Source organism: Haemaphysalis longicornis, unplaced genomic scaffold (genome assembly GCF_048455015.1).
Source record: "Haemaphysalis longicornis isolate Haplotype H1 unplaced genomic scaffold, Haemaphysalis longicornis Haplotype H1 scaffold_3, whole genome shotgun sequence".
Lineage (NCBI taxonomy): Eukaryota > Metazoa > Arthropoda > Arachnida > Ixodida > Ixodidae > Haemaphysalis > Haemaphysalis longicornis.
The window spans coordinates 230,208,836-230,235,703 of record NW_027526335.1 but is presented as its reverse complement, the minus strand read 5'-3'; the positions used below and the strand labels follow the sequence as shown (position 1 = coordinate 230,235,703).

At 46.8% G+C, this 26,868-nt stretch overlaps 1 protein-coding gene across 2 annotated transcripts in view; it reads right to left on the bottom strand.

Annotated features, from left to right (window-relative positions):
- Positions 1-26,868, bottom strand: part of LOC144176035 (rifampicin phosphotransferase-like) — a 241,241-nt gene that overhangs the window by 121,571 nt on the left and 92,802 nt on the right. For both annotated transcript variants that reach the window (XM_077705142.1, XM_077705141.1), the window contains exons 13-18: positions 25,902-26,008; positions 20,723-20,761; positions 8,526-8,641; positions 8,383-8,453; positions 8,236-8,300; positions 4,989-5,136 (exon numbers count right to left, since the gene is read on the bottom strand). In XM_077705142.1, coding sequence (XP_077561268.1) covers positions 4,989-5,136; positions 8,236-8,300; positions 8,383-8,453; positions 8,526-8,641; positions 20,723-20,761; positions 25,902-26,008 — 546 coding nt within the window. The remainder of the gene's footprint in view (positions 1-4,988; positions 5,137-8,235; positions 8,301-8,382; positions 8,454-8,525; positions 8,642-20,722; positions 20,762-25,901; positions 26,009-26,868) is intronic.

Sequence of the window (26,868 nt, the reverse complement as noted above, 5' to 3'; positions counted from 1 at the left end):
CACTTGAACAGGCTCGAAAGCCGGCTTTCCTGTTAGAACACTTTATCTGCGGTAGTGCACCCTTTACAGGGGAGCAGGTTTTTTTCTGTCGGTTTTGCTAACGCCACCGACCGAATTTAGTTCACGCTGAAACAGCTTCAACTGTATACACTATGCCAATTTATATTGTGTGATACATTGTGAGGTACAAAACATACTCCATTCGTAGAAAAAATTCTGTCCACCCGTGTAAAATGGTATGAAATACGTCCAAAGCTAGAAGTCTCTTAGACGCTTTTTCTCGGGTGGCAGTCTTTTCTTACGCCCTTTTTCTTACACCCTTTTTCTTTACACCCTTTTTCTTTAAACCCTTTTTCTTAGTTTCCAGCACGCTAATTTCTAGCTTTACCCCCTTTTGGGAAAAAGGGTGTTGAAGTAATGAACACTCTTCCTGAAAGGTGTTGAGATGGCTGCGAATATTTGTTTGGTATTTAATAAAATTGTATGACTTATTGAACATAAAACTACCTCGTGATTAAAAAGCTTTTGCTAATGCGCGTGCTATTTGTATATGCTCACATTAAAGTGCAAAATTCCGAAATTAGTGCTAAAATGTCTTACGTTTGAGATAAGCGCACCGACTCTATCGGAGGACTCTCTTCTGCGGGTTATAAAAGCAAGAAGAGCAGATGTACTCCTAAGTAAGTATGTTCTCGCTGTCCCTAGGCATCCCGTTGGTTTCCTTGCTCAATTCATTTGATGGTCAAGTGGACTTGTGCGTATTGAATGTGTCTGTATGTCACGCTGCGCTCTCGGCCCATGTACACTATCACCCGTAGTTCCGCTGCACACACCCTTATTTTAGTGTGTTGAGCAACCTTACGCCGTTTTTTAAGGGTGTTCACATATTCACCCTTTTTTCACCCTGACATCCTTTTTTCAGCAAAACACCATTTAAAGGTGTTCGCCATGGCACAAGATTCTTACACCCTTTTCGGCCAAAAAGGGTGTATGAAAGTTTAGTGTGAACGCTTCATCGTGGTAGGAGAATTTAACGCGAGTCCCTCGCGTTATGAAGCCGACGTTTATCCGATTGCTCCATGTGCACACGGTATTCATTAACGTTGGAGGTGATCCCTGCCCTGCGTCGTTGCCACGGGCCCCACCGTTGCTAGCCCGCACTGCACGCCGCGAGATGAGCGGCTAATTTGAAGCGGGCGTGCTGCAGACTCGTGTCGCTGTTTACCGCAGCGCTGTTGGCATGGATGCTGCCGTTGATATGCCGCACTGCATGCCGGGAGATGAGTGGCTAGTTTCAAATGTCGAAGAACTATAGCCTAAATATTGACACACCAGAGGAAAGGAATCTGTATGTGATGAGGTGAATACATTTTTGTTTATGAGATGAGTTCTTTATCGTGTGTGTGTGTGTGTGTGTGTGTGTGTGTGTGTGTGTGTGTGTGTGTGTGTGTGTGTGTGCGTGTGCGTGCGTGTGCGTGCGCGCGCGCGGGTGTGTGTGTGTGTGTGTGTGTGTGCGCGCGTGTGTGTGTGTGTGTGTGTGTGTGTGTGTGTGTGTGTGTGTGTGTGTGTGTGTGTGTGTGTGTGTGTGTGTGTGTGTGTGTGTGTGTGTGTGGTTTTATTTTAATGTCCGGTCAAGTTGAGCAAATGTGTGTGGTGGGGTTTGGTTTGGATTAGGCCAGGGGTTGCACTGGTGTTGATTGGCCATGGGTTTGGGTTTGGTCAAGGGTTAGCTCGGTGTTTTGAGTTTTGCTTTGATTTATACTGACTGGTGACAGGCCTCGCGCGCATCCTGGTCCTCTTTAGAAGATGGGTTTGTTCTTTCTGCAATGAGAGCACAAAATGTCACTAGCTAATGAAAGTACAACCAGACCAAAACCCAATGCCGTATGCCGTATTGTACAGCATATTACAAGAAATATGACGTGGAGCCACCGAATGTTTTTATCATACCGCGGGGGCATCGACCGGCTGGTGGGTGGATGCCTTATTTAGGTGGGAAGCTGCGAAATGTGAAAGTGGCTATAGCATGAGGAGAACGACCCTGCTAGTGCAACCGCCGTCTGCTGGATCTCCTGGATAAATCAATGACAGTTTATGAGGCTTATGAATCTATTACTCTGGAGTTGACTCTAGGTTACTTGCTGAACTTTGCTAAGGGCTTTATCGGCTGGAAGATATTGAAATCTTTCAGGGCGGTAGTGCATAGCGATCTTGTAATAGGTTTTAATGCGCTCCCTGGCCGGTATGTGGAAAAAGCCGGCTGGCAAAACCTCGGGTATAATTGTGGCCGGCCTCATTTCCCGGGTAGGAGGGATTAATGCGCAGGAACCCAAACCACATGGATCTGGTAGGATGTGTTTTGTTAAATTTGAGAGAATGTTTACGGCTGGCGTGTGGCTTTGCCCATTTGCAAAGTTTCTAATCGCAGATTTTCAATCGCTGAGTACACACATAGCCTCCTTTATAACGCCTTGTGCATGCTCAGTGCCAGAAATTCCGCCCTTCTCTCTGATGGCACACTAATCCCAGGTTCGCCTGTGTTGGCGAGGGCACGGTCACCATTTGTCTACACACCTGGCAACAATGAGTGGTTTAAAAAAAAGTTTTCAAGGCCCTTTGCAAACAAAAAATACATGTTGTGTAAAGGCGACTGTGGGTCTAGCACTGACTGGTAACTCCTGTTCGAAAAAAAGGTATAGAAATTCACGAGGCCAGAAATAAAACAATCCAGCTAGGGTGACGCTAGAACTTAACAGTGTAATCCTAAAAGATATGGTGTTTCTCGGGCTACCATGTTCGTTCGTAAATAATTTAATGCAAAAGATTTTTTTCTGCGTTTCCCTCGATTCAGCCAGAAATGTCACGGGTGAGTTTACTAGTGCGTTTTTGAAACCCACTGGGAATTGATCGGTTATTCGGTATGTGATTGGTGAGGGAAGAATGAATGTACCGGCGAGAAGTAGCGAGAGAAACAAGCTAAGTGCATGCTGAATGTTTATCCTAAGCGTATATATGGGCTCTCAAATACTGAGCATCGCCTCAAATACTGAGTCGTCATTCTTTGCGGGGCAGCCAGGCATTGCCGATTACGGCGTCGTCAATACATCTACTACATGCGCGATGGGAACATTTCGTAGAGCAGCAGCGACGGAGAAATAGAGAAGGAATGGAGGACGGTGGGCGTGTACCCTTTCGGGGACCGTAAGAATATTAGCCGCAGAACAAGACTTAATGGATTCATAAGTAAAAAAGGTGAGCTGAACTCTTTCAACTTCTTGAAACAAAATTTAATTAGTATGACTCAATAACCACTCAACACCGAATGAAGAATCATTATTTTTCCCTTATCAACTGATCAAATTTTCACTTATCAGCGGAAGAAAAGTTAACTGGCTCTTGTCGCAGTGAAAACCATGAGGTCGTGTATACATTTTCTTGGGAAACTGCCGTAGCGAACCCAAAAGGGCGAGTGTGCAGGTGGAAACAGTACACTGAACGCAGTTTAGCAGTTCTGCGACGCCACGCTTAAAGCTTCGTCTTTAATACTGGCTCGCCGTTTTGCAGACTTTTCTAGCAGGAAGACGCCTTCGTGTAGCAGACGACGCCGAGGTGCGTTTCAGTTCACCTCCGCCTGAAACAGCAGTTCGCATCGACATGGCCATCACAAAACATGGGAACTTGGCGCCCCCACAGTGAACCGGCTGCTGCAATAGGTTTCGGGACGATGGAGCAGGCACAGTAGGCTATATAGGAGGTTATGGATGGCTCTCGTGGAGATTCTTGCAAGAACAATGGCCGCTTCTTTCGCTTCCTGAGAATTGCTGGCTTTGATAGAAGCTGCCAGCATGGGCTACCCGGAAAAGTTGGTAATCCCGGTCGTGGTGGCATCTCGATCTGTGTGTTCGGCAACGTCGACGTGTACTACCTCCTCTGTAGGGCACAGCTGTTTATACCATGTCTTTGCTCGAGCTTTTCTTCCATCTATTAATCGTCGGGAGGCATATTTTTCGAGGGGCGTTTAATGTGGAGACATTTGTGTATAGTAGGTGGAATTCGCCTTCTAGTTTGCATCTTTGAGGGATCTGTAGGTCTGTGAGTGGGGCTTGTCCAGTCTTAGTAATGGAGCCTCTATTTGAGCAGTTCATTGAGCCTCCGACAGCTCAGCTATGGGGTTATGTAATCCAAGTTGTAGAAGGTTTTCCGTAGGGGTGCTCCTGACGAGGTTTAAGGCTGCTACCTTTTCTATCTTTGACATGTAAAGACGTAGGGGACTGAATAGACCATTCGGCTTAGTATAAATGCTTCGAGAAGTCTACAGAAATATTTTTTCTGCTTACCTCAATGTTTGTTTGCTATCCGACAAATCCGTCGATAGGTCTGATAATCACTGCCGGACAACTTGTGTAGGGTATCGCTGTTCTTACTTTTATTCTGGATTTGCATGCCCAGCACACTAAGGGACTGGACTTCAGGGACGGGATTGTTGTCCACCTGTCTGTTTATGAGGATCAGCATTTTGTTAGGTGCGTAAGATCAGAACGGAAAAAATTACGCCCATCTTCTCGCGGGGGAACCCTGGTGTGATGCGACGCATCGGGGGTTCAATTGGTGTTTCCGTTGGGTTGATTCTCTAAATCAGGTAAAACGTGTTGTGACGCGAAGTCGAACGAGAGCGAGCACTGACTGAACCGCCGCAGCGCGCTACCCGCTTTATATTCACAGCGCCTGAAGGAGAGGAGACAGCGGAGGAGAGTCGCGCATGCGCGCACTTGCGCGACAGGAGCGGCGCGAAGCGAGCGATGCGCGCGCACGCAGCTGTTGTTTATGATAATGAGATGGAGTGAGAGTGTTGTGCACAGCTGTTGGAGAGAAGAGCGGAGGAGAGTCGCGCATGCGCAGGTGGTGTGCAGACGCCGCCGACGCCGACGCAGGAGGGACATGCCTCAGAGCAAGAGATGCGTCGCATCTAAAAAAAAACTTCCACGTACCTCCCCAAGGCCGTAATTGGCCGTAACTGTGATCTTCGCTGGGCTTCCTGTTAGGGGGTCACATGTGAACATCACGCCCGCAGCTTCTGCGTCGACCATTTCTTGAACCACAACAGCCATGGGGGCGACAACTGGCTGGCCGTATTGCCTGCGGGTTACAAAACTCTCTTAGCGAGTTTTTTTTATGCCACCTGCTTTGCGTCTTCAATAAACGCGTATAAACACACGGCCATAAATAAAGGGGCTATGCGACAAAAATATCAAATAGGAAGAATCCCTAAAACAAAGCACAAGAGACGTGAGAGGGTGCCATTGGAGTGGACAAATTTAACCCTGAAACTTATGCAGTTTCCTCCTAGTTAAAGTTGGGGCTGAGAAAATGAGAATTCGAAATTCCTTGTAACACGATGATACGCCGTCGTGTCCGGTCTGTTTTGTTTTGTATGAAGCTAGCAAAACAACTATTGTTTTTATTGTCACGTTGACAAGGGCTTTTGAAAAAATAAAGTTTATTGAAGCAAACTTGCGCTCCGCAATGAACTCGACGAATACAAAAACGTTGGAAAAACAGTCAACAAAGTTACCTACACAGATTATCCTCGGCGATTAGTATGCGCGGGGTTTTCAATGCTCAATTTTCGTAACATCATTATAGATCAAGATTATCTGATTTTGCAGGAACAATTTAGAATGCAGACCGCATGACAACGCCCTATTGGACAAGATTGCCGGTGAGGCATGCAAAATAAAGAGGGAACACACACTTCACTTAAAACACAAGATTAAATATCCGGACGTGGCCAGTCGGGGTTAACAAAACTTAAGTAAACAAATTATAAGGCATGGTTAGCGGCAGTATTATTTATTTCTCGCGAAATGCACAGTTGCTCAAATGGCCCATTCCCGAATAGTGTGTCAGCCTTGTTAAAGAGACCCTCCATGGCATTTTGCAACTTGGAAGTCTTAAATGCACAACGTAGTGGACCAGCACCTTCAGTACTTAGATTAGGGGATCGCAAAGTTCCTCAGCCAAAAATTACTGCTTAATGTCCGTCAAAATCTTGCTCGAAAATCTTCTCTACCTTTCTACGTCTTGGTGTGCTTCGGCCGCTGAAATCACGTCGTTATAGCGGCTATTGGCCGGCTTTCCTTCAGTCGCAGAAAATGAACGCATTCGATGGGCACTTTAAAAATAAGGCCACAAAAGCGAATGGGAAACAAAAGGCGTATCTGCTGTGAGAACAAATCACGGAGTGCCGCTCCATGCTGGCGATAACGGTAGCGTTGGCAGTGCTTCCAGGCGCGAAGGAAAGAGTGAAAGCATTTTTCGGGGGGGGGGGGGGGGCGGTTGTAGAGTCCCTATAAACAACTTCGAAAGAGGGCCTCCCCGCATGCCGTTTAGGAAGATGCTCTTTTCCCGAACGGGCACTGGACCACTAGGAGGGACATAATGCGCCTGGTCCTCCGGTTTCATGCAAACACAAACCCATGGACTCGCCGTGATTGGCCTCCGCACGGCTAGGTCCGCCCGTTTACAACGGTTCGCTCCCTCACTCCCGCATAGCGCAACTGCCGATAGGAATCGCCAAGAAAGGAGCGCAGAGAAAGAGCCCCCGAGAAGGCCGCTCGGTTCTTCCTCCACCGGCTCACCCTCGTGCCCCATTCTCTAGTCTCGCACACACACACAGCACCTCCAGCGCAGGGTCATGTGACGAGTATCGCCGAGTGCCTTAGTATTCGTCCGCGCGTGAAGATAGGTCAAAATTACGCTGCGGAGCACAGCTTCGCCGCTCCTTGCTGCGTAACCGACCTCCATCGCCGCTTAATCGTCATTTTAACTATAGTACCAGCGATATGCCAGCATGGTCTGCGTAGATTTGAGCATAGGTACACGGCCGCCCGTAGCAGTGCGGTATTCGGGTTGTTAAAATAGCGTGAACTCTTCAGTTGGTTATTTAAAAGAGACCAGGCCTCAAGGAAAGGAAGAGACGCCGCGTTCGCGATTGCTAAAAGATCGGAACTAGACGTTGAACTGCCTCTATCAGCGCATTAAGCATGTTGAATAAAAAAATGTTGACAGCGCAAACGCGCAGTTCGATACAAGACCGGTGCCAGTTTTGACGGTACGATATTGCATTCCTAAATTATTTCAAATGCGCTTATAAAGACAGCGTTATGGTATTTATTGTTCTGTTGCGTATGACAATGATATGAGCTGTCGCATTTATTATTCAGCGCTCAGACGCTATTAGTGCACGGCAGAGAGGGGGCGAGGGAACGAGGGCGGGCGCGTGCCATCCGAAAACAATGGAAGTTCACTGAGCGTTCGCGGCTGCAGCCCCGACTGCGCCGAGCAGCGTCTCCGGGCCCCTCGGCATACTTTGTTGAGCTATGCTCAACAACGGGCAATTTATAAAAGCAGACCTGTTTAAGCTTAAGATTGGTCCATTGGCGTTCGCGAAAAGTGCTCGCAAAAAATACCGCAAAAAAATACCGAGTGCACGTAATCCTGTGCCCCGTGAGGAGGGCCAGGCGTTGTCCAGGCTAGCGCGGGGGCTTTCACCAGGTGAGGAGCTCGCGAAAAAATGCAAAGAGTTCACGTGCGTCCGCGCCAGAGGGTGGGGAGCACAGACGCCGCGCTCGCGCTAAAGACGCCTAGTTCGCGAAGCCGGTTGCCGCGGGACCTGGCGCGTGCTACCGCGGTCCACATTGGAAGAGATGTGAAAGGCTGCGGACAAAGCGATGCGGGCCTGCCAGTCATGGAGATCTTTCAGCGGCACGTTCGGAAATCAATGATAGGTGGAGCAGTCGGGTTTCCGACGAAGCGAGAGGGGCCGCCAGCTTTGCTATTTCACAAGCCTTGCAGCACCAGGGCAAGCTGCGCCAATTTTTGCATACTTCAAGCTTGCAAAGGAAGAAAGTATACTTAAATCGCCTGTGGCTAAAAGATTACTCAGTTGTTTCATATCTATATTTATGTTACACTTTTTCGTACTTCCTTTTTGTACTTTAGGAGAAAGGGGAATGATTTGTACAATAAAAGGTGCGTTTTTCAGCAGTTCCTACTTTCACGGTTTTTTTTTTTTTGGAGAAAGATAAATTTGACCGCGTAAAATTTTCTCATCTCGCGCTTTGAGACTCGGTAGGAATAGAGCCTGAATCTGCATTGAATTGACCAGAGTATGCGTTTCTTTGGGCTTTACAAGAAATATGCCTGTTTCCATATTTCGAAGAACACGACACTCACCTCTTGTACTTCACACTTGTAAAGTTGAATTGCGAGGCCCAGCATTTCAGGACGCCTTCGATAACCTTGAAATAGGATATGAATATTTGGTCGTCAAAAAAGCATAAGTAGTATCAGTCTATTTTAATATCGGCCGAGTTTCGTTACTTTTTCCTCAGTCCGAAGACCCAGCAACGTGGTCATCTGGCCAGCAGCTGACATGTCCTCGGAGTCCTCCCCTGGGTGCGAAGAAGGTAGCGAGGAATGCGCTTCATTGAAAGCTTCACGAGCAGGTGGCTGTGAGCACTCACCGAGAGCTGAAGACCTGACGGCAAACCTCGTGTCGGCCGGGAACTTGCTCACGCAGCGGGATATCTCCTGCCGCACATCCATTGGCATTTCCAATTTCTCCAGAGCGGCGACCACGCTGCGAGAAAGACGAGCGATCAGTAAATTCAAGCAGGGAGAGAGATAAATAAAGGCCTAGTTTGAGACAAGTCGGGCTCTGTGACTTCTGGCGAATGTGGGGTAAGAGATGGGGTAAGATGAAGCGTGCTCTAGAATCAGGGGGTTCTCCGTCGCTCAGAACCAAGCCCTACCACCCCTCTCCACCCGTTCCGTTACTGAGCTGTGGGAGACACTGTTGACCATCTGTCAACTGGAGGACCAGACTCTCCTAGTGAGACGGGCCAAGACGGCTAGGGCAACGCATTGATTCCCGGACTAGGGTTCCACTCTCACTTTTCAGCTCATTAAAGTAATTTCCTTCTCGCCCTCTCGCTCTCTCTTCCATTTACAATTTTTGGGAAGAGCAGAAGGATGAGTCTTGCGGACATTGCGAAAGAAAGAGGGGAGCGGGCCCGTCGTTCTAAACTGCTCCAGCAAGACAAGCAGAGAGAACTGTCCCCACACTATACTTTTACCACCTTTTAGCCTAAAAGGGCGGAGCATAAGTGGATAAAGGCATTTATAAAGATAAAAAGGATAAAGGATAAAGGAAAAAGGATAAAGGATAAAAAGGATAAAGATAAAGTGGAAAGGCATTTACTTCCTTTTACTTGAATATCAACACCCTTTTCCTAGCTCTACACCGTCTTCGTGTGAAAAAAAGGGTGTTGATCAACTTCAACACCCTTGGTTTCTCTTAAGCTGTTGCGAGGGTGTGGAAAAGGTGTTCAGCTGTTCATTGAATAAGGCCACGCTTGGATGCATAATAGCACTGTAAAGAACAAGACATCCCTCATATACTTCTCTACTCGCAAGAAATTTTTAAAAGCAAAAAAAAAATAATTGCTCGTATACAATGATCGCTCGTTTCCATGTCCCAAGTTTAGCTTCGGACCGCATGTCCCAAGTTTAGCTTCGGCACGTGAAACCCCAATTTGAACCTACAAAATTAAAAAAAGACTATAGTCGTGTGGCGAAACAGGCGTTTGCCGACTGCAACACACTTGGCTTTCTGTAGGGTGTCGAAACGGTGTGATATAGGTGTTCAGTTGCATAAAAAGAACAGCGGAGCTGGGGGTCGACCTAGTTTCTTCCGGTGTTGCTAAGTTTTGTTATGCTTGCTAAGCTTCGCAATGTTCTTGCTAATCTAGGATGACCGCTGAGGGCTGATGCCAAGTTTATCCGGATTTTACAAGGCTGTTCCAGTGTCCCCCCTCCCCTCGTGATTAAAAAGTTTTAGCAAATCCGCGTGTTGATTTGTGCATTCTCGCAGTAAAATCCGTAGTTCCAAAGTTAGCGCTAAAACATCTGTTTTTTGGCACAAACCCACCGCCGACTCGATCAGAGGGCTTTCCTCTGCTGGATATAAAAGCAAGAAGAGCACATGTATTATTAAGTAAGTATGGTCTCCCTGTACCGCTTGCATCCCGTTGGTTTTCTTGCTCAATTAATTTGTGTTCCAAGTGTAACTTGTGCGTAATGACTGTTGAATGCTGCGCCCTCCGCCGGCTCACTTTGCCACGCGTAGCTACTGCCCTGGCCCCAACCTTATTTTAGGGTGTTAAGCAACCTTGCACCCTTTTTAGGGTGTTCACACGAACACCATTTTTTCATCCATACACCTTTTTCTCGTCAAAACACCTTTTAAGGGTGTTCGCCATGGGACAAGATTCTCACACCCTTTTCGGCCAAACATGGTGTAAGAAAGTTGAGTGCCCGCGTTGAAACTCATGCTTACTGATCAGCGCTCGCAAAGACAGGCAGAAGACAACGCTTGTGTCCATCCTACTTTTCCTTGTCTCCACCAATATGACCAACTGTTCAGTACTTAGGCGCGAACTTATTCAGGGCTAAATACAATTAGCCTACCTTCGAAAATCCTGTGGATGTATAAAACAGCCCCTCAATCGTGTCATGTAAACCTCCTCTCACCTCGAACCATTTCCATTGCACAGCGTACGCCAACAAACACGTGAAACTGAACTGAAACCGCGGGAAAAACCTTTGAAGAGCGAGGGTCGCTTTTGCGATGACAAAAGTGCATGGAGCAATGGTGTACCCCAGAGAACTCCTGTTGCAGGGAGCACCACCTGTAAGGTTTTAAGTCAAGCTAAACAATGATCTGACGGGTTTTATGAAAATTTATATTACGGAATAAAAAAGAAGACTATTATGGTTGGTAGAAATAAATTAATTTAAGAAACAAAACTTATAAAACCAACTTGTCAGCAGCCGCCTCCAGGTGCGCTGCTTACAACAGGAGTTCATCAGCAGAAATTTTCATCGCCAAAGGGAACCCCCTAATCGGCCCCGAATGACACACCTTTCTCTTTTAGTACACTGTAACGGTAATGGCTAAAGTAAAAACACAGTATACCGTAGTTATGGGAGACTTCAATGCTAAAGAAGCAAGAATAAGGCTGGAGACGAGGCAGTTGGGAACTATGGTCTGGGCTGTAGAAGTAGCAGGGGGGACCTACTAGTCGAGCTCGCAGAAGGGAATAACCTACGCATAATGAATTCCTTCTTCTGCAAACGGGAGAGCCAGAAGTGGACGTGGAAGAGCCCGAATGAGAAGCATAAAAATGCAATAGACTTCATATTATGCGATAACCCTGGCGTCGTGAAGGATGTGGAAGTACTCGGAAGGGTAAGGTGTAATGACCACCGTATGGTAAGATCTCGAATTAGGTTAGATTTGAGGAGGGACCGTAACAACCTAGTACGGAAGAAGCCGATTTATGAGCTAACAGTAAGACGTAAAGTAAAAGAATTCAGGATCGCGCTGCAGAATCGATATTGATCTCTTACCGTGGAAGCAGAGCTTACGACGCAGGAAGCCAGCGACAACCTTACACGCATTATCACTGAGTGTGCAGTAGAGGTCGGGGGCACGAAGGCTAGACAGGATATTGGTAAACGTTCCTAGGAGACGAAAGATCTAATTAGGAAACGGCAAACCATGACAATCTCCACCCCAGCTGACAGAATAGAACTAGCGGAGCTTTCGGAGTTAATCAATAAGCGTAAGACAGCTAGACAGAAGACAGAAGTATAATATGGAGAGGATCAAATACGCTGTAAAGAACGGAGGTAGCCCGAAAACAGTCAACAGGCGTCTTGGAGTGTAGAAAAATCAGATGTATGCACTTAAAGACAAGCAAGCCAATGTCATCACAAACAGGGATAAAATTGTCACAGTAGCTGAGGAGTTCTATAGGTATCTGTACAGTAGCCGAGACATCCAGGATAATGCCGAACGAGAAAGTAGCTCAGAGGAGACAGACATCCCACCAGTAATGACCGAAGAAGTAAGAAAGGCTTTGAAAGAAATGAAAGGAGGCAAAGCACCTGGTGAGGATCAGATAACAGCAGACCTCTTGAAGGATATCCGAGAAATATTACTTGAAAAACTGGCAGACCTGTATACGCAATGCGTAATGACCGCAAGAGTACCGGAATCTTGGAAGAACGCGAACATCATCCTAATACATAAGGGAGGTGACATTAAGGACTTGAAAAATTACAGGCCGATCAGCTTACTGTCAGTCGTCTACAAGGTGCTTACCAAGGTAATCGCTAACATAATTTCTGCCACCTTAGATTTCAGTCAACCTAAAGAACAAGCAGGGTTCCGTAAAGGTTATTCAACAATGGACCATATTCACACGATCAATCAGGTGATAGAGAAGCGCGCTGAGTTTACTGAACCCCTATATATAGCCTTCATAGTTTACGAGAAAGCATTTGACTCGGTCGAAACCTCAGCATTCATTCAGGCATTACGGAACCAGGGGATAGATGAGCATTATGTAAGAATACTAGAGGGTATCTACAATGGGTCCACAGCTACCAAATTCCTCCATAAGGAGAGCAGCAAAATACCTATAAAAAAGGGTGTTAGGCAAGCAGACACAATCTCTCCAATGTTATTCCCAGCATGTTTACAAGAAGTATTCAAAACGTTCGATTGGGAACGGGTGGGAGTAAGGGTTAATGGAGAATACCTCAGTAACCTCAGATTTGCTGATGACGTTGCCTTGCTAAGTAACTCGGGGGACGAATTGCAAAGCATCCTTTCCGCACTGGGCGAACAGAGTAGAAGCGTGGACCTGAAAATTAATATGCAGAAAACTAAAGTAATGATCAATAACCTCGGGACAGCACAGCGGTTTGAGATAGTTGGCGAAGCCGTGGAAGTAGAAAGTGAATACATCTTCTTAGGCCAAGTTGTGACCCTGGATCCGAACCATTAGGAAGAGATAATTCGAAGTATAAGAATGGGGTGGAGTGCATACGGCAGACATTCTCAGATATTGAATGGCAGCCTAGAAGTGTGGCCTAGAAGTATGGCCTAGAAGTATGACAGCTGCATCTTACCGGTACTCGCCTACGGGGCAGATATGTGGAGGCTCACTCAGAGGGTTGAACTTAAATTTAGAACGAATCAGCGAGCAATGGATCGGAAGATGATAGGTGTAACATTAAGGGACAAGAAGAGAGCCGAGTGGGTAAGATAACAAACGCGTGTTAAGGACATATTAGTAGAAATTAAGAAGAAATTGACATGGGCGGGGCATGTAATGCGAAGGCGAGATAACCGTTGGTCATTAAGGGTAACAGAGTGGATTCCTATATGAGGCAAGCGTTGCAGGGGGGGGGGGGCAGAAAGATAGATGGGCAAATGAGATCAAGAAGTTTGCGGCGATAAATTGGTCGCAGTTAGTACAGGACCGGGGTAATTGGAGAATTATGGGAGACTGCTTTGCCTTGCAGTGGGCGTATATAGTTTGGTGATGGCGATGATGGTGACACTGTACCCAGGGTAACAGCGTGAATACCAAGGGAGTGGTCTAGACGGAGGGGAAGGCCATTAACCGGATGGAGGGATGAAATAAAGAAATTCGGGGCTAAACAATGGACTCGAGCAGCGCAGGACGGGAGCGGTTGGAGGTCAGTGGGAGAGGGCTTCGTCGTCCAGTGGACCTTAGTAGGCTGATGCTTCTGCTGATGGTGCACCAACATGAAATGCTTTACAGATTCATGCAAATGTCCAACAGCCAGTTTGCTTTTCTCGTATACACAAATATATCAGTTCCGTACTGAAATAAAACTAAAACTCTCGCTGGCTAACTGCCTGCGCCATATAGTACAAACTAAAGCTGAACGAAAATATTGTATTCGAAGTTCATTTTCAGATGCGGTTGAAGTCACTTTTTAGTTATGAGTTGACCTCTGTAAACTAGGTTACGAGCTTCATAGCGTAGTTAATCGCAATACTGATAGGAAGGACACGAGTTTTTTAAAAAAAAATGTGCACCCAAATATTCACCACAAAGGAGGAGCCTAGGCAGGCTCCAAAAAATGTTTGAAAATTTCCAAAGCATTTGTGTCAGGAAATGAAATTTTAGCGTTTTATTTGTAATTTGAGGACAGAAGCGGTATGTGTCTTGAATATGCAAACTACGCCATGAAGAACAGTTTCACCAGTCCGGAAATCATTTCAGTTTTACGCATGGTGGCTGTTAAGCCACTGCGTCATGAATTATGAGAAATAATAAAAGGGGGGTGCTAAGCAGACAAAGACGAAGTAAGAAACGTACACTACTTCGTCTTTAATTGCTTAGCACCGCCATTTTATTATTTCCAATAAGCATGAACCAACTAGTCAACAAGTTTTGTTAAGTCATGAATTAGTAGGTGTCATGGCAATTTAATAAAATGCTCCATACTCAAAGATCCCTGGAAGTAAGGTGGACTAACTTAATTTGTATTCTCCACTACCACGCGCCTCGTATCCCAGAAGTTGTTTCGACTTGCTATACGTGCACCAAAAAAAGTAAAAATTTGAAGGCTGGACTTGAACATTATATGACTTGAACATTATTTGAACATTATCTTGAACAAACGAAGTTAGGTCGAAAGTAACGCCTTGAGGTGTAGCGTAATCAACCGGTACCCATTGGACAAAAAAATCACGCCATATCCACGGAATGAATGATGATAAGTGGGGCGAAGCTCGAGAGGGGGAGATCATCGGTAACCGTAACTCTCCCGTGAAAGTTCGCCCATTACATCATTAAGAAAGACGTAAGACTGTGTGCGTACATTGTACAAATCAACTTTTATTTTCGGAGTCAATGCTCCCAGGCCCAGACCTGGTGAAAGACCCCGCGCCATCGAGGACTACCCCGCACCTCCACCACAATTTGTCACGTAGGATGGTAAAGAAAGAACTTTTATTTAGGGCGAACTTGTACCCGAACAAGACGAGAGGAAACGAGCAAAGGTCCTTGCGTCTCGTTCGATCTCCGAGAACGACTGCGTGCGTTCGTCGCGTGATCTCTTGCGTGATGAGAGGCACGTGCGAGAGCTCGGAGCGCTGGACGCGTCTTCACATCGCTCCGTCTTTATCCACCGAAATCGCCCAGACATTTTGACCATCAGCCAAAACCATCGGCACCAGAAGACTCAGGACACCTTCCTGAACAAGATGACACCAAAATTTTCTGGTTTCGCCGAAAAGTTGGATTTTTAAAGCCAATTTTCGACCCTGCACGTTGGAAGGCCACTCGGTCAACCTCCGTGACGCCGACCCGACCACGGCAGTGCCGACTACGCCGACTCGAGCGAGGACTGCCATGGCCCCAAAAAGGTACTACCGTCTGGACGAAAACGGATGGCACCATCCCCTCGCCAAGGACCAACAGGTGAGGGCCACCAAATTGATTTTACGGGCAGGGGGTACCCTTGCGCTTGCCTCACATAGCCCCATCAGTGTGACACAGAAGCTAGGCCTGACTGCTCAGCTTGCCCCGAATGAATCGGCTAACACCACCATGCAAGTCGAAGCCATGAAGAACATAATAGTTATAATCACTCACTCCGTTACCGCAAAAGAGAAACTGCTGCGGGTTAAACAGTTAGAGTTTTCTGGCCAGCTGTATCCAGTGAGCGTATACCACGCAGCAGACCGCGACACGTGCCGAGGAGTGATTCACCAAATTCCAGCCAACACCCCCTCGGACACACTCCTTCGCAATTTATCAGCCCCAGGATATCAAATCTTGGCCGCACGTATGATGGGCCAAACCACTTCAGCCTTGATTACATTTCAAGGCACTTACGTCCCTACCACCGTCCGATACGAGTACACACAAATACGATGCTACACTCATCGCCCAAAGGTACAACAGTGCTACAAATGTCTAGCGTTGGGCCACCGACAGGATGTTTGTACTCAGCCGACAGAGAGATGTCCTGAATGCGGCTTCCAGAACAAATCGGGAGCCCACAATTGCATTACGAAGTGCATTAACTGCTCTGGCCCCCACTCAGCACTGGATGAGTTATGCCCGGCTCGTATCGAGTCAAGCAAAATTACTCGAAAACAAGAGTATGCAAAACGATTAGCCACCCGAAAATCCCAGCAAGCGCAGGCCGAACGGCACAACAATCCCGACAGTAGACAAAACTGTACACCTAACTCCTCGAAGAGCCACAACGGACTTAGCTACGCGCAAGTTATTCGACCGGCAGCATTCACAAAACTACACAACCCCTTTGAACCCCTAACAAAAACACAGGAACAAACACCACCGCCCGATACAGCAGAACATTTTCCGCAACTTCCTCCACCTACTAAGAAGCCCCGCACGCCCTCACTACCACCAAGTGCGCCCAACTCACCGCAAGTACCTAGTCCGATGCATCCACAAACCGAAAATGTACCAACACCTCAAGCGCCACCGATATATGAAAGGTCTGCGTACAGCCAACACATCACTCCGATGGACACAGAGCACATATCGCAGAAGCGAACACGGGAAGAGCCTACGCAAGACAAGCTAGATTCCATTCAGAAAGCCATTGTTTCCATCCAGTCCGCTATAGAGACACTCACTGCATCCGTACAAGAGATAAAGAGGGAAAATTGCATCCTTCAACAAAAGCAAACTGAACTCGAAGCCATCCTGTCGTCCATCCAAAAACAAGAAGAAATAAACGCCCAATTCTCACAACGTATCCATAACCTCGAATCAAAGATGGATTCCATTCTACGCATTCTTCAGCAACAACATGGTGGCACAACCGCTTAGAGTGCTACAATGGAATTGCCGAGGCCTACCGAAGAAAAAAGGAGAGCTCACCGCATGGCTTCACACACAAGATAGAACACCGGACATCATCGCCCTTCAAGAACCAGGTAAAACACCGAACATCAGAGGATACGTAACGCATCAATACGACACCAATCTTGCAATGTTGACGAGCAAGCAGCTCTTAGCTCACATCACTCATCATGACGAGCATGTGCTCACATTACAAATCGGCCCTCCCAAGCAGATGCTAATAATTACGAATATCTACAGCCCCCCTAAACACCAACTGCAAGACATCTCCTCCTATCTCCTCCCATTAGGAAGTCCCCATACACATGTATTGCTCGGCGACTTCAACGCGCCCCACACCTCCTGGGGATACATCAGAGATACGAAGAAAGGAGCACTACTGGTGAAACACACCACCGTCAATCAGTACGTGCTGCACAACGACCTTCATGAGCCCACACGTCACGGGAACTCGGTAGAGCGCGATACGTCCCCCGACCTGACGTTCTCCACTGCAGGACTACACATCCGATGGTACAACACACAAGAACATCTCGGTAGTGATCATAACATGATCCTAATAGACATCGACTTTGCACCACCTCGTATCAAGTGGAGACGACAACAACTCACCGACTGGGACAAAGTCAGAGCCACCCGCTCGCAAGTCTCAGCAAAAGTCATCACAGAGTGGACCGATCAGCTCAAACGGGCGTGGAAAAAATTTACGCAATATCCAGTACAATACGAAGGGGAACCCGCTGCAGACAAACATTTACTTCACTGCTGGCAAGCTCGGCATAGCTTAACGAAACGCTGGAAAAGGAACAAAACGAATCGCTCACTCCGTATTCGTATCAACAAACTGAACAATTACATTCATCAATATACTTCAAAATTATTAGCGCAGCAATGGTCGGATCTATGCGACAGCCTTCAAGGAACGCTTAGTATGAAGAAGACATGGCAGCTACTTGGACACGTGCTCAATCCAGCAATTTCCAAGAGAGTGGGCACTCAGAAAATAGCCCAACTGGTCAATGAACACGAAGAGCCGCAAAAACTCTTTACAGAAATCCGGCAAAAACATATTCCACCAATGGCCTCCCCCAAGTATGTAGACTATCAAGGTCCTGAAAACGAATACATGGACGCACCCTTCATAATGAATGAACTCAAAGCGGCCATCAACACCTGCAAAGGCTTCAAAACCCCGGGGCCTGATCAGATCACCACTCCAGCCCTCCGCAACCTTAGCGATGCCGATCAGGAATTTCTCCTGGAAAAAATTAATGACATTTGGGCAGGCAAAATTCCGCTTCCCGAGGAGTGGAAAACGGGCCAGATGATCTTCATACCAAGGCCCGGAAAACCCATCACCACCACAAACCTCAGACCCATCACTCTAACCTCCAATGCGGGAAAACTATTAGAGAGGATGGCTCTTAGACGACTTCAGGACCACCTGGAAGTCGCTCACCGCCTCCCATACAATTTACTTGGCTTTCGGCCCAAACTGTCAACCCAGGACGCCCTGCTGGCCCTATATGAAGACGTCACAAAGGAGCCCAGCTCGGCGCAACTCAAAGCCATCGTAGCAGTGGACCTACAGAAAGCCTTGGATAACATAGCCCACGATGCAATTCTACGCGAATTGGAGGCTACAAAATGTGGGCCAAAGATGTATAACTACATCCGGGACTTCCTCAGGGAACGCAAACTGACCCTACGGGTAGGAGACCACCAAACGCCTACTATCCCACACCCACAACGAGGAATTCCCCAAGGAGCAGTGATCTCCCCGACACTGTTCACGTTGGCCACGCTAAGAATACACAGGGCCTTGAAGAATATACCCGACCTCCAACACCTCATATATGCGGACGACATCACGATTTGGACCTCGAAAGGCTCCCCAGGACAAATTCAAGACACTCTACAAACAGCCCTTCTCGCCATCAGCTCAGCCGCCAAAGAAATCGGTCTTCAATGCAGCCCTTAAAAGTCCCAACTCCTCCCAGTTCACCACCCACGTTGGAATCCTCCAAGTATTCAACTGCACTTAGACAACCAACCCATCCAAACCAGCAAGGAGATTAAGATACTGGGACTACACATCCAAAGCAATGGCAAAGCAGACTCTGCGGTAGCGCATATATTAAGACAAGGAGCGCAATTACTCAGTGTCTGCAGAAGAATTGCAAATCGAAACCACGGCCTGAAGGAAGCTGATCTACTAAAACTACAGGATGCTCTTATTATCTCCCGAATTAGATACGCGCTACCATACTGCACTCTCACAAATCAACATCACGAGAGGATTAACGCTCTCATTCGAAAGACGACTAAATTTGCTTTAGGTGTTCCTATCTGCACGGCGAACACCCACATAGAGAACACGGGGCTCTATGTTACGTGCAAGGAAATCATCGCGGCCCATCGGCCCAATCAACTAATACGGCTTCGGAACACCCAACCAGGCAGGGAATTATTAAGTTCTTTGGGATTTTCCGCTCATCAGGCAATCACGGCAAACCTAGCCATTCCCCGCGAAGACCATGCCCGCATCACTGTAGCACCAATACCTAGGCACATGGCGGCTCGCAAAAACGACGAAAGACGACAAATCCGAGCCAAATATTTTTCGAAAAAGATCACTAGAGCCCTTGATGAAAAACATGTTTTCACGGACGCTTCATGCCACCCTACTAAGAACATCTGGGCCTGGGCAGTAAGTACGTGCGAGGCTCGCTTCTCCTCCTCCGACGCATGCCCCTGCCTTAATAGCACAGAAGCAGAAACCTACGCTATCGGAAAAGCCATTGTCCACCATGCATCCCCACACAGTCCCCTTAACATCTATACTGACTCACAAGAAGCATGCACCCGCATACTACACAATAACATTCCATTTAGCGCACACAGCCTCTTTCAAAACATCAAAGGAGACGTAAGGATTTACTGGGTGCCTGGTCATGCCGGGCTGCAGGGCAATGAAGGAGTCAACCAGCTCGCCCGTGACACCGCTCTCCGGGCTCCCTGCAGCCGCAGCCAACCCCAGGAACCTACGCCCCCGAAACCCATTACTCTTCAAGACCTCCGCCATCACCCTAACTCGTACGTTCGCCCACACCCACAACTATCGAAACACGAACAAGTACTTTTTAGGCAAGCGCAAATGGGTACCCTCTTAACCCCAGCCAGAGTGGCCCTCTACAACGGAACGCCAACCCCCAGCTGCCCAAAGTGCTCCAAGGCCCTCAACCAGGACCACATCTTCGAAGGATGCAGCCCGTTCCCCGGAGGGAGAGCAGCACTCCAATCACCAGCCCTAAACGACCAACGCCGCCTTGCAGATTTCGTAAAGAAATTTGTTAGAGGTGCCCTGAACTGAGGGTACCTAACCCGGCTGGTAGTTTCGCAATAAAGCTTTATTCATTCATTCATTCTTGCGTGATCTCCCCCTCGCAGTGCACGTGCGCTCGCGCCTCCGTTGGCGAACACAGACAAGCTCGCGCTCCCGGTGCCGAGTTTGCGCTGCCGGTTGCAGCCGGTTCTTGCGCGTGCAACGGCGGTCACGTACCACGAGACACTAGGGATGGACAGACCCATGGCTTTAGGAGCTTCGCCCCTAAAAATATGACTGCACTCGTTGTACCCGAAGCTGCGGACACCGGTAGCCGGCGTAAGACGTCGCGACCGAACGTTAGGCTTAAGCTCTATCGGTCGGACGGCCGGTCGGGCCCTTTCCTTTATAGGCTAAAATTTAATTGTTTCGCGTATGCGACTATTGTTTGCTTCTTTTCACGCCTCCAAATATGCGGCAGTCTGGAGCGAGATGCTGCTGTGGTCCTTTGTCAGAACCGTATATCAGGTAGTTTTAACTTTCGTGTGGTTGTAACGGCCAGAATACACTGACCAGGCTTCAAAGCCCTCCAAGTACAGCTTACCTGCGGCAAGTCTCCTTCAGTTCTGTGGGACTCTCGTTCCTGCAGGAAAAATGCAGTATAAACAGCTGAATAATAATCCACCATGCCCAAGTTTTCGCATAGTTCGAGTTTGAACTTCTCGACAACGTTGTCACGCGGAGATCATTGCCTGTGATGTGGAAGCTTGTTTTATCCCCATTTTTAAGAGAAACACAATTCCTATATACATGTCCCTAAATGAGCTAGCAAATCATGACCAAATCAAAAACATATTGTCGTTCCTTGCACTGTCCTGGAAGAGCGAAATGTGTGATCTGGTGGGTGTGACATAGTTTTAAAAACGAAAATAGCGTGCCTACCGTCCTCAGAACTACAATTTCGCAATTTTGTCTGTTTTGAGGCACAGTAAATTTCTGTATATACACCAGAAAACAAAACAATAACCTATGATCTGCAAAACGCACGAAATACTATCATGACCGGAAAAAAGTATTGAAGAAAAGCAGATCGACAGCTAAAGCAGACACGTATGTTAGCGAAGCTATTAGAGGACAATAAGCAGCAATCAGTATTACAATATATTGGGGTCTTCAGTGACAACATAAATCTTTCGATGCCGTTAGTAAGGGTGTTCTACTGCTGAACCAGTGAGTGAGTGAGTGAGTGAGTGAGTGAGTGAGTGAGTGAGTGAGTGAGTGAGTGAGTGAGTGAGTGAGTGAGTGAGTGAGTGAGTGAGTGAGTGAGTGAGTGAGTGAGTGAGTGAGTGAGTGAGTGAGTGAGTGAGTGAGTGAGTGAGTGAGTGAGTGAGTGAATATACTTTATTTCCCCGAGGTCCAGGCGCTGCTAGTTGGGTGTCAATACGAATTTAAAGGGCTTGCGCAACAGTTCCAACACAACATTGGATACAACACAACATTAGAAAAGGACTGACTGCTTAGACGCAGCACCGATATCCCTTGGTTTGCCCCTTAGTTCACTGGTTGTATTCTGGCGTCTTTTGTATAGATAACTCCTTTTCCAATAAAAAGGTCATTTTGCACGACGATAAAGTTCTTTTTTTATGACAGCGAGGCTCTCTGACAAGGGTTCCGTGTATTTGGTGTTCCGCGAGCAAAAACGTTGCAGTCAAAGAATCCTTGCGGCAGAACCATCTTTCTCTCCAATGCTCAGTAGAAAACCGCTGTAAATATTGTGTTATAAAAACCTTCCTCCTCAAATCATATGGAAATGCGCCACTATGACGACTCTATTATTACTCCAAGTTTTATTTGGTTGACACAGTTAGTTTGTCCAGAGTGCAGATGTAGTCCACTGAATTCCCGTCCGCTGCTAATACATGAGTTTCTACGGAAGGAGTAAGTTTAAAGGAAACGGCCGAAACTCTTGGTTTATCGAAACTACCCGCAACAAAGTATGAAACGACTGGCTGCCGCAGCGCGTTTATCATTACAATGATCAGGTAGTTCAGACTGCAACAAAGTATGAAACGACTGGCTGCCGCAGCGCGTTTATCATTACAATGATCAGGTAGTTCAGACTGCAACAAAGTATGAAACGACTGGCTGCCGCAGCGCGTTTATCATTACAATGATCAGGTAGTTCAGACTGCAACAAAGTATGAAACGACTGGCTGCCGCAGCGCGTTTATTATTACAATGATCAGGTAGTTCAGACTGCAACAAAGTATGAAACGACTGGCTGCCGCAGCGCGTTTATTATTACAATGATCAGGTAGTTCAGACTACAACAAAGTATGAAACGACTGGCTGCCGCAGCGCGTTTATCATTACAATGATCAGGTAGTTCAGACTGCAACAAAGTATGAAACGACTGGCTGCCGCAGCGCGTTTATCATTACAATGATCAGGTAGTTCAGACTGCAACAAAGTATGAAACGACTGGCTGCCGCAGCGCGTTTATTATTACAATGATCAGGTAGTTCAGACTGCAACAAAGTATGAAACGACTGGCTGCCGCAGCGCGTTTATTATTACAATGATCAGGTAGTTCAGACTGCAACAAAGTATGAAACAACTGGCTGCCGCAGCGCGTTTATTATTACAATGATCAGGTAGTTCAGACTGCAACAAAGTATGAAACGACTGGCTGCCGCAGCGCGTTTATCATTACAATGATCAGGTAGTTCAGACTGCAACAAAGTATGAAACGACTGGCTGCCGCAGCGCGTTTATCATTACAATGATCAGGTAGTTCAGACTGCAACAAAGTATGAAACGACTGGCTGCCGCAGCGCGTTTATCATTACAATGATCAGGTAGTTCAGACTGCAACAAAGTATGAAACGACTGGCTGCCGCAGCGCGTTTATTATTACAATGATCAGGTAGTTCAGACTGCAACAAAGTATGAAACGACTGGCTGCCGCAGCGCGTTTATCATTACAATGATCAGGTAGTTCAGACTGCAACAAAGTATGAAACGACTGGCTGCCGCAGCGCGTTTATCATTACAATGATCAGGTAGTTCAGACTGCAACAAAGTATGAAACGACTGGCTGCCGCAGCGCGTTTATTATTACAATGATCAGGTAGTTCAGACTGCAACAAAGTATGAAACGACTGGCTGCCGCAGGGCGTTTATTATTACAATGATCAGGTAGTTCAGACTGCAACAAAGTATGAAACGACTGGCTGCCGCAGCGCGTTTATTATTACAATGATCAGGTAGTTCAGACTGCAACAAAGTATGAAACGACTGGCTGCCGCAGCGCGTTTATCATTACAATGATCAGGTAGTTCAGACTGCAACAAAGTATGAAACGACTGGCTGCCGCAGCGCGTTTATCATTACAATGATCAGGTAGTTCAGACTGCAACAAAGTATGAAACGACTGGCTGCCGCAGCGCGTTTATTATTACAATGATCAGGTAGTTCAGACTGCAACAAAGTATGAAACGACTGGCTGCCGCATCGCGTTTATCATTACAATGATCAGGTAGTTCAGACTGCAACAAAGTATGAAACGACTGGCTGCCGCAGCGCGTTTATCATTACAATGATCAGGTAGTTCAGACTGCAACAAAGTATGAAACGACTGGCTGCCGCAGCGCGTTTATTATTACAATGATCAGGTAGTTCAGACTGCAACAAAGTATGAAACGACTGGCTGCCGCAGCGCGTTTATTATTACAATGATCAGGTAGTTCAGACTGCAACAAAGTATGAAACGACTGGCTGCCGCAGCGCGTTTATTATTACAATGATCAGGTAGTTCAGACTGCAACAAAGTATGAAACGACTGGCTGCTGCAGGGCGTTTATTATTACAATGATCAGGTAGTTCAGACTGCAACAAAGTATGAAACGACTGGCTGCCGCAGCGCGTTTATTATTACAATGATCAGGTAGTTCAGACTGCAACAAAGTATGAAACGACTGGCTGCCGCAGCGCGTTTATTATTACAATGATCAGGTAGTTCAGACTGCAACAAAGTATGAAACGACTGGCTGCTGCAGGGCGTTTATTATTACAATGATCAGGTAGTTCAGACTGCAACAAAGTATGAAACGACTGGCTGCCGCAGCGCGTTTATCATTACAATGATCAGGTAGTTCAGACTGCAACAAAGTATGAAACGACTGGCTGCCGCAGCGCGTTTATCATTACAATGATCAGGTAGTTCAGACTGCAACAAAGTATGAAACGACTGGCTGCCGCATCGCGTTTATCATTACAATGATCAGGTAGTTCAGACTGCAACAAAGTATGAAACGACTGGCTGCCGCAGCGCGTTTATCATTACAATGATCAGGTAGTTCAGACTGCAACAAAGTATGAAACGACTGGCTGACGCAGCGCGTTTATCATTACAATGATCAGGTAGTTCAGACTGCAACAAAGTATGAAACGACTGGCTGCCGCAGGGCGTTTATCATTACAATGATCAGGTAGTTCAGACTGCAACAAAGTATGAAACGACTGGCTGCCGCAGCGCGTTTATTATTACAATGATCAGGTAGTTCAGACTGCAACAAAGTATGAAACGACTGGCTGCCGCATCGCGTTTATCATTACAATGATCAGGTAGTTCAGACTGCAACAAAGTATGAAACGACTGGCTGCCGCAGCGCGTTTATCATTACAATGATCAGGTAGTTCAGACTGCAACAAAGTATGAAACGACTGGCTGCCGCAGCGCGTTTATCATTACAATGATCAGGTAGTTCAGACTGCAACAAAGTATGAAACGACTGGCTGCCGCAGCGCGTTTATCATTACAATGATCAGGTAGTTCAGACTGCAACAAAGTATGAAACGACTGGCTGCCGCAGCGCGTTTATTATTACAATGATCAGGTAGTTCAGACTGCAACAAAGTATGAAACGACTGGCTGCCGCAGCGCGTTTATCATTACAATGATCAGGTAGTTCAGACTGCAACAAAGTATGAAACGACTGGCTGCCGCAGCGCGTTTATCATTACAATGATCAGGTAGTTCAGACTGCAACAAAGTATGAAACGACTGGCTGCCGCAGCGCGTTTATCATTACAATGATCAGGTAGTTCAGACTGCAACAAAGTATGAAACGACTGGCTGCCGCAGCGCGTTTATCATTACAATGATCAGGTAGTTCAGACTGCAACAAAGTATGAAACGACTGGCTGCCGCAGCGCGTTTATCATTACAATGATCAGGTAGTTCAGACTGCAACAAAGTATGAAACGACTGGCTGCCGCAGCGCGTTTATTATTACAATGATCAGGTAGTTCAGACTGAAGTTGAAAATGTTGTGAAGTTCTCGTCTGCTGCGTATAAAGCATGGTGGGGAAACAGGCAGCCTTATGGCTGTCTGCTAGGATAAGCCTCTTGTCCTGGCGAGCTTACTAGTTATCGCAAAGACCTGTTCACTCAAATGATGAAAAAATACATGCTCCTACTTTATCTTCTATCTTTGTGTGTGATGTTCTTTTATGCATCTTCGCTGATCACCCGCATTCCGAGAGTTGAATCGCTCCCAGTTTTTAGGGGAAAGAAGCGGTGATTTCGAAAAAAAAAAGATGCTCAACTTTTCATTGCGTCCCCACTGCTCTCAAAATAAACAACACTATATACTATAAACAAGAAAAGTCACAACCGAACGGAGCAGTTAACCCACCTCGTGTTTTTATTGTTCCCTTCCGCTTGATTTAACCCCCAAATACTGCCAGAGCAATAACGTAAAAAAGTAACGTGGACTTACCGCGCGGTGGATTGTTCGACCTGCTGCACCAGCTTTTGGAAATCATCTCCGGAAGCAAGTAGCTTGTAGGATGCTGTCGTTACCACAAAGCCATGGGGCACCAAGAACTGCCCGCACATGAGAACAAAAAGTCCTGATTCAGTTTCAAGAATGTATTGGCCTTCTTGGCCGGTTTCTTTGGTTCTTGACCAATCAAAGACAACATTTATACATGCTTTTTGTTTAAAGAGCACCGGCGTGCTTTACTGCTTCGGCTATGGTTATCATACGCGAAGTTGCGCCAATTCCAGCTAGTATAATGTACTCGCACACACTTGACAACCCAGAAATCCTTGTATTGGATACCCAGTGGTTACGTGATTGCTTATATAACGTTTCACTTGGCGGTCGCTTGTAGATCTTTAATGTTGTCGATCAGTTCCTTCAAAGGGTTATGCGTAAAACAATGTCTGCCAAACTGGAGTCTGGGCCTGTTTGTTCATGGCTGCTTAATAAACGAACCAGGGAAAAAGCGGTACACGAAGAGAAGAAACAAAGGCTCAAGGACAGCCACTGGACTGTCCTTGTGCCTTTTTTCTCCTTTGCGTGTAGCCTTTTTCATTCGTTGGTAAAATAATGCTAAGTAGCATTGGCGTTTTACGTTGCGTGCCATTGCGCGAAATAATCTCGCATAATCACGGGGGTGATAGAATAGAGCTTTTGTAACGCATCGTGTTCCTCGCTGAGGGATACGTGAGGACGGGGGAGGAGAAAAAATAAAAGCCATTCCACTCAACGTGAAAGCTGCCGGAAGTGCAGAGCAGTGAATAGCCATAGTGGGTGGTGGCACGTTATTCGCTCGCTGCCACCACCCATCACGCTCTTCGCAGCCCTGTCTCCCTCCTCTCTTGATGAATATGCAATTCAAATTTCCCGCCTTCGCAGTGCTCGCGCTCCTCCTGCCTGAAACTGTTCTGAGTTCTGTTCT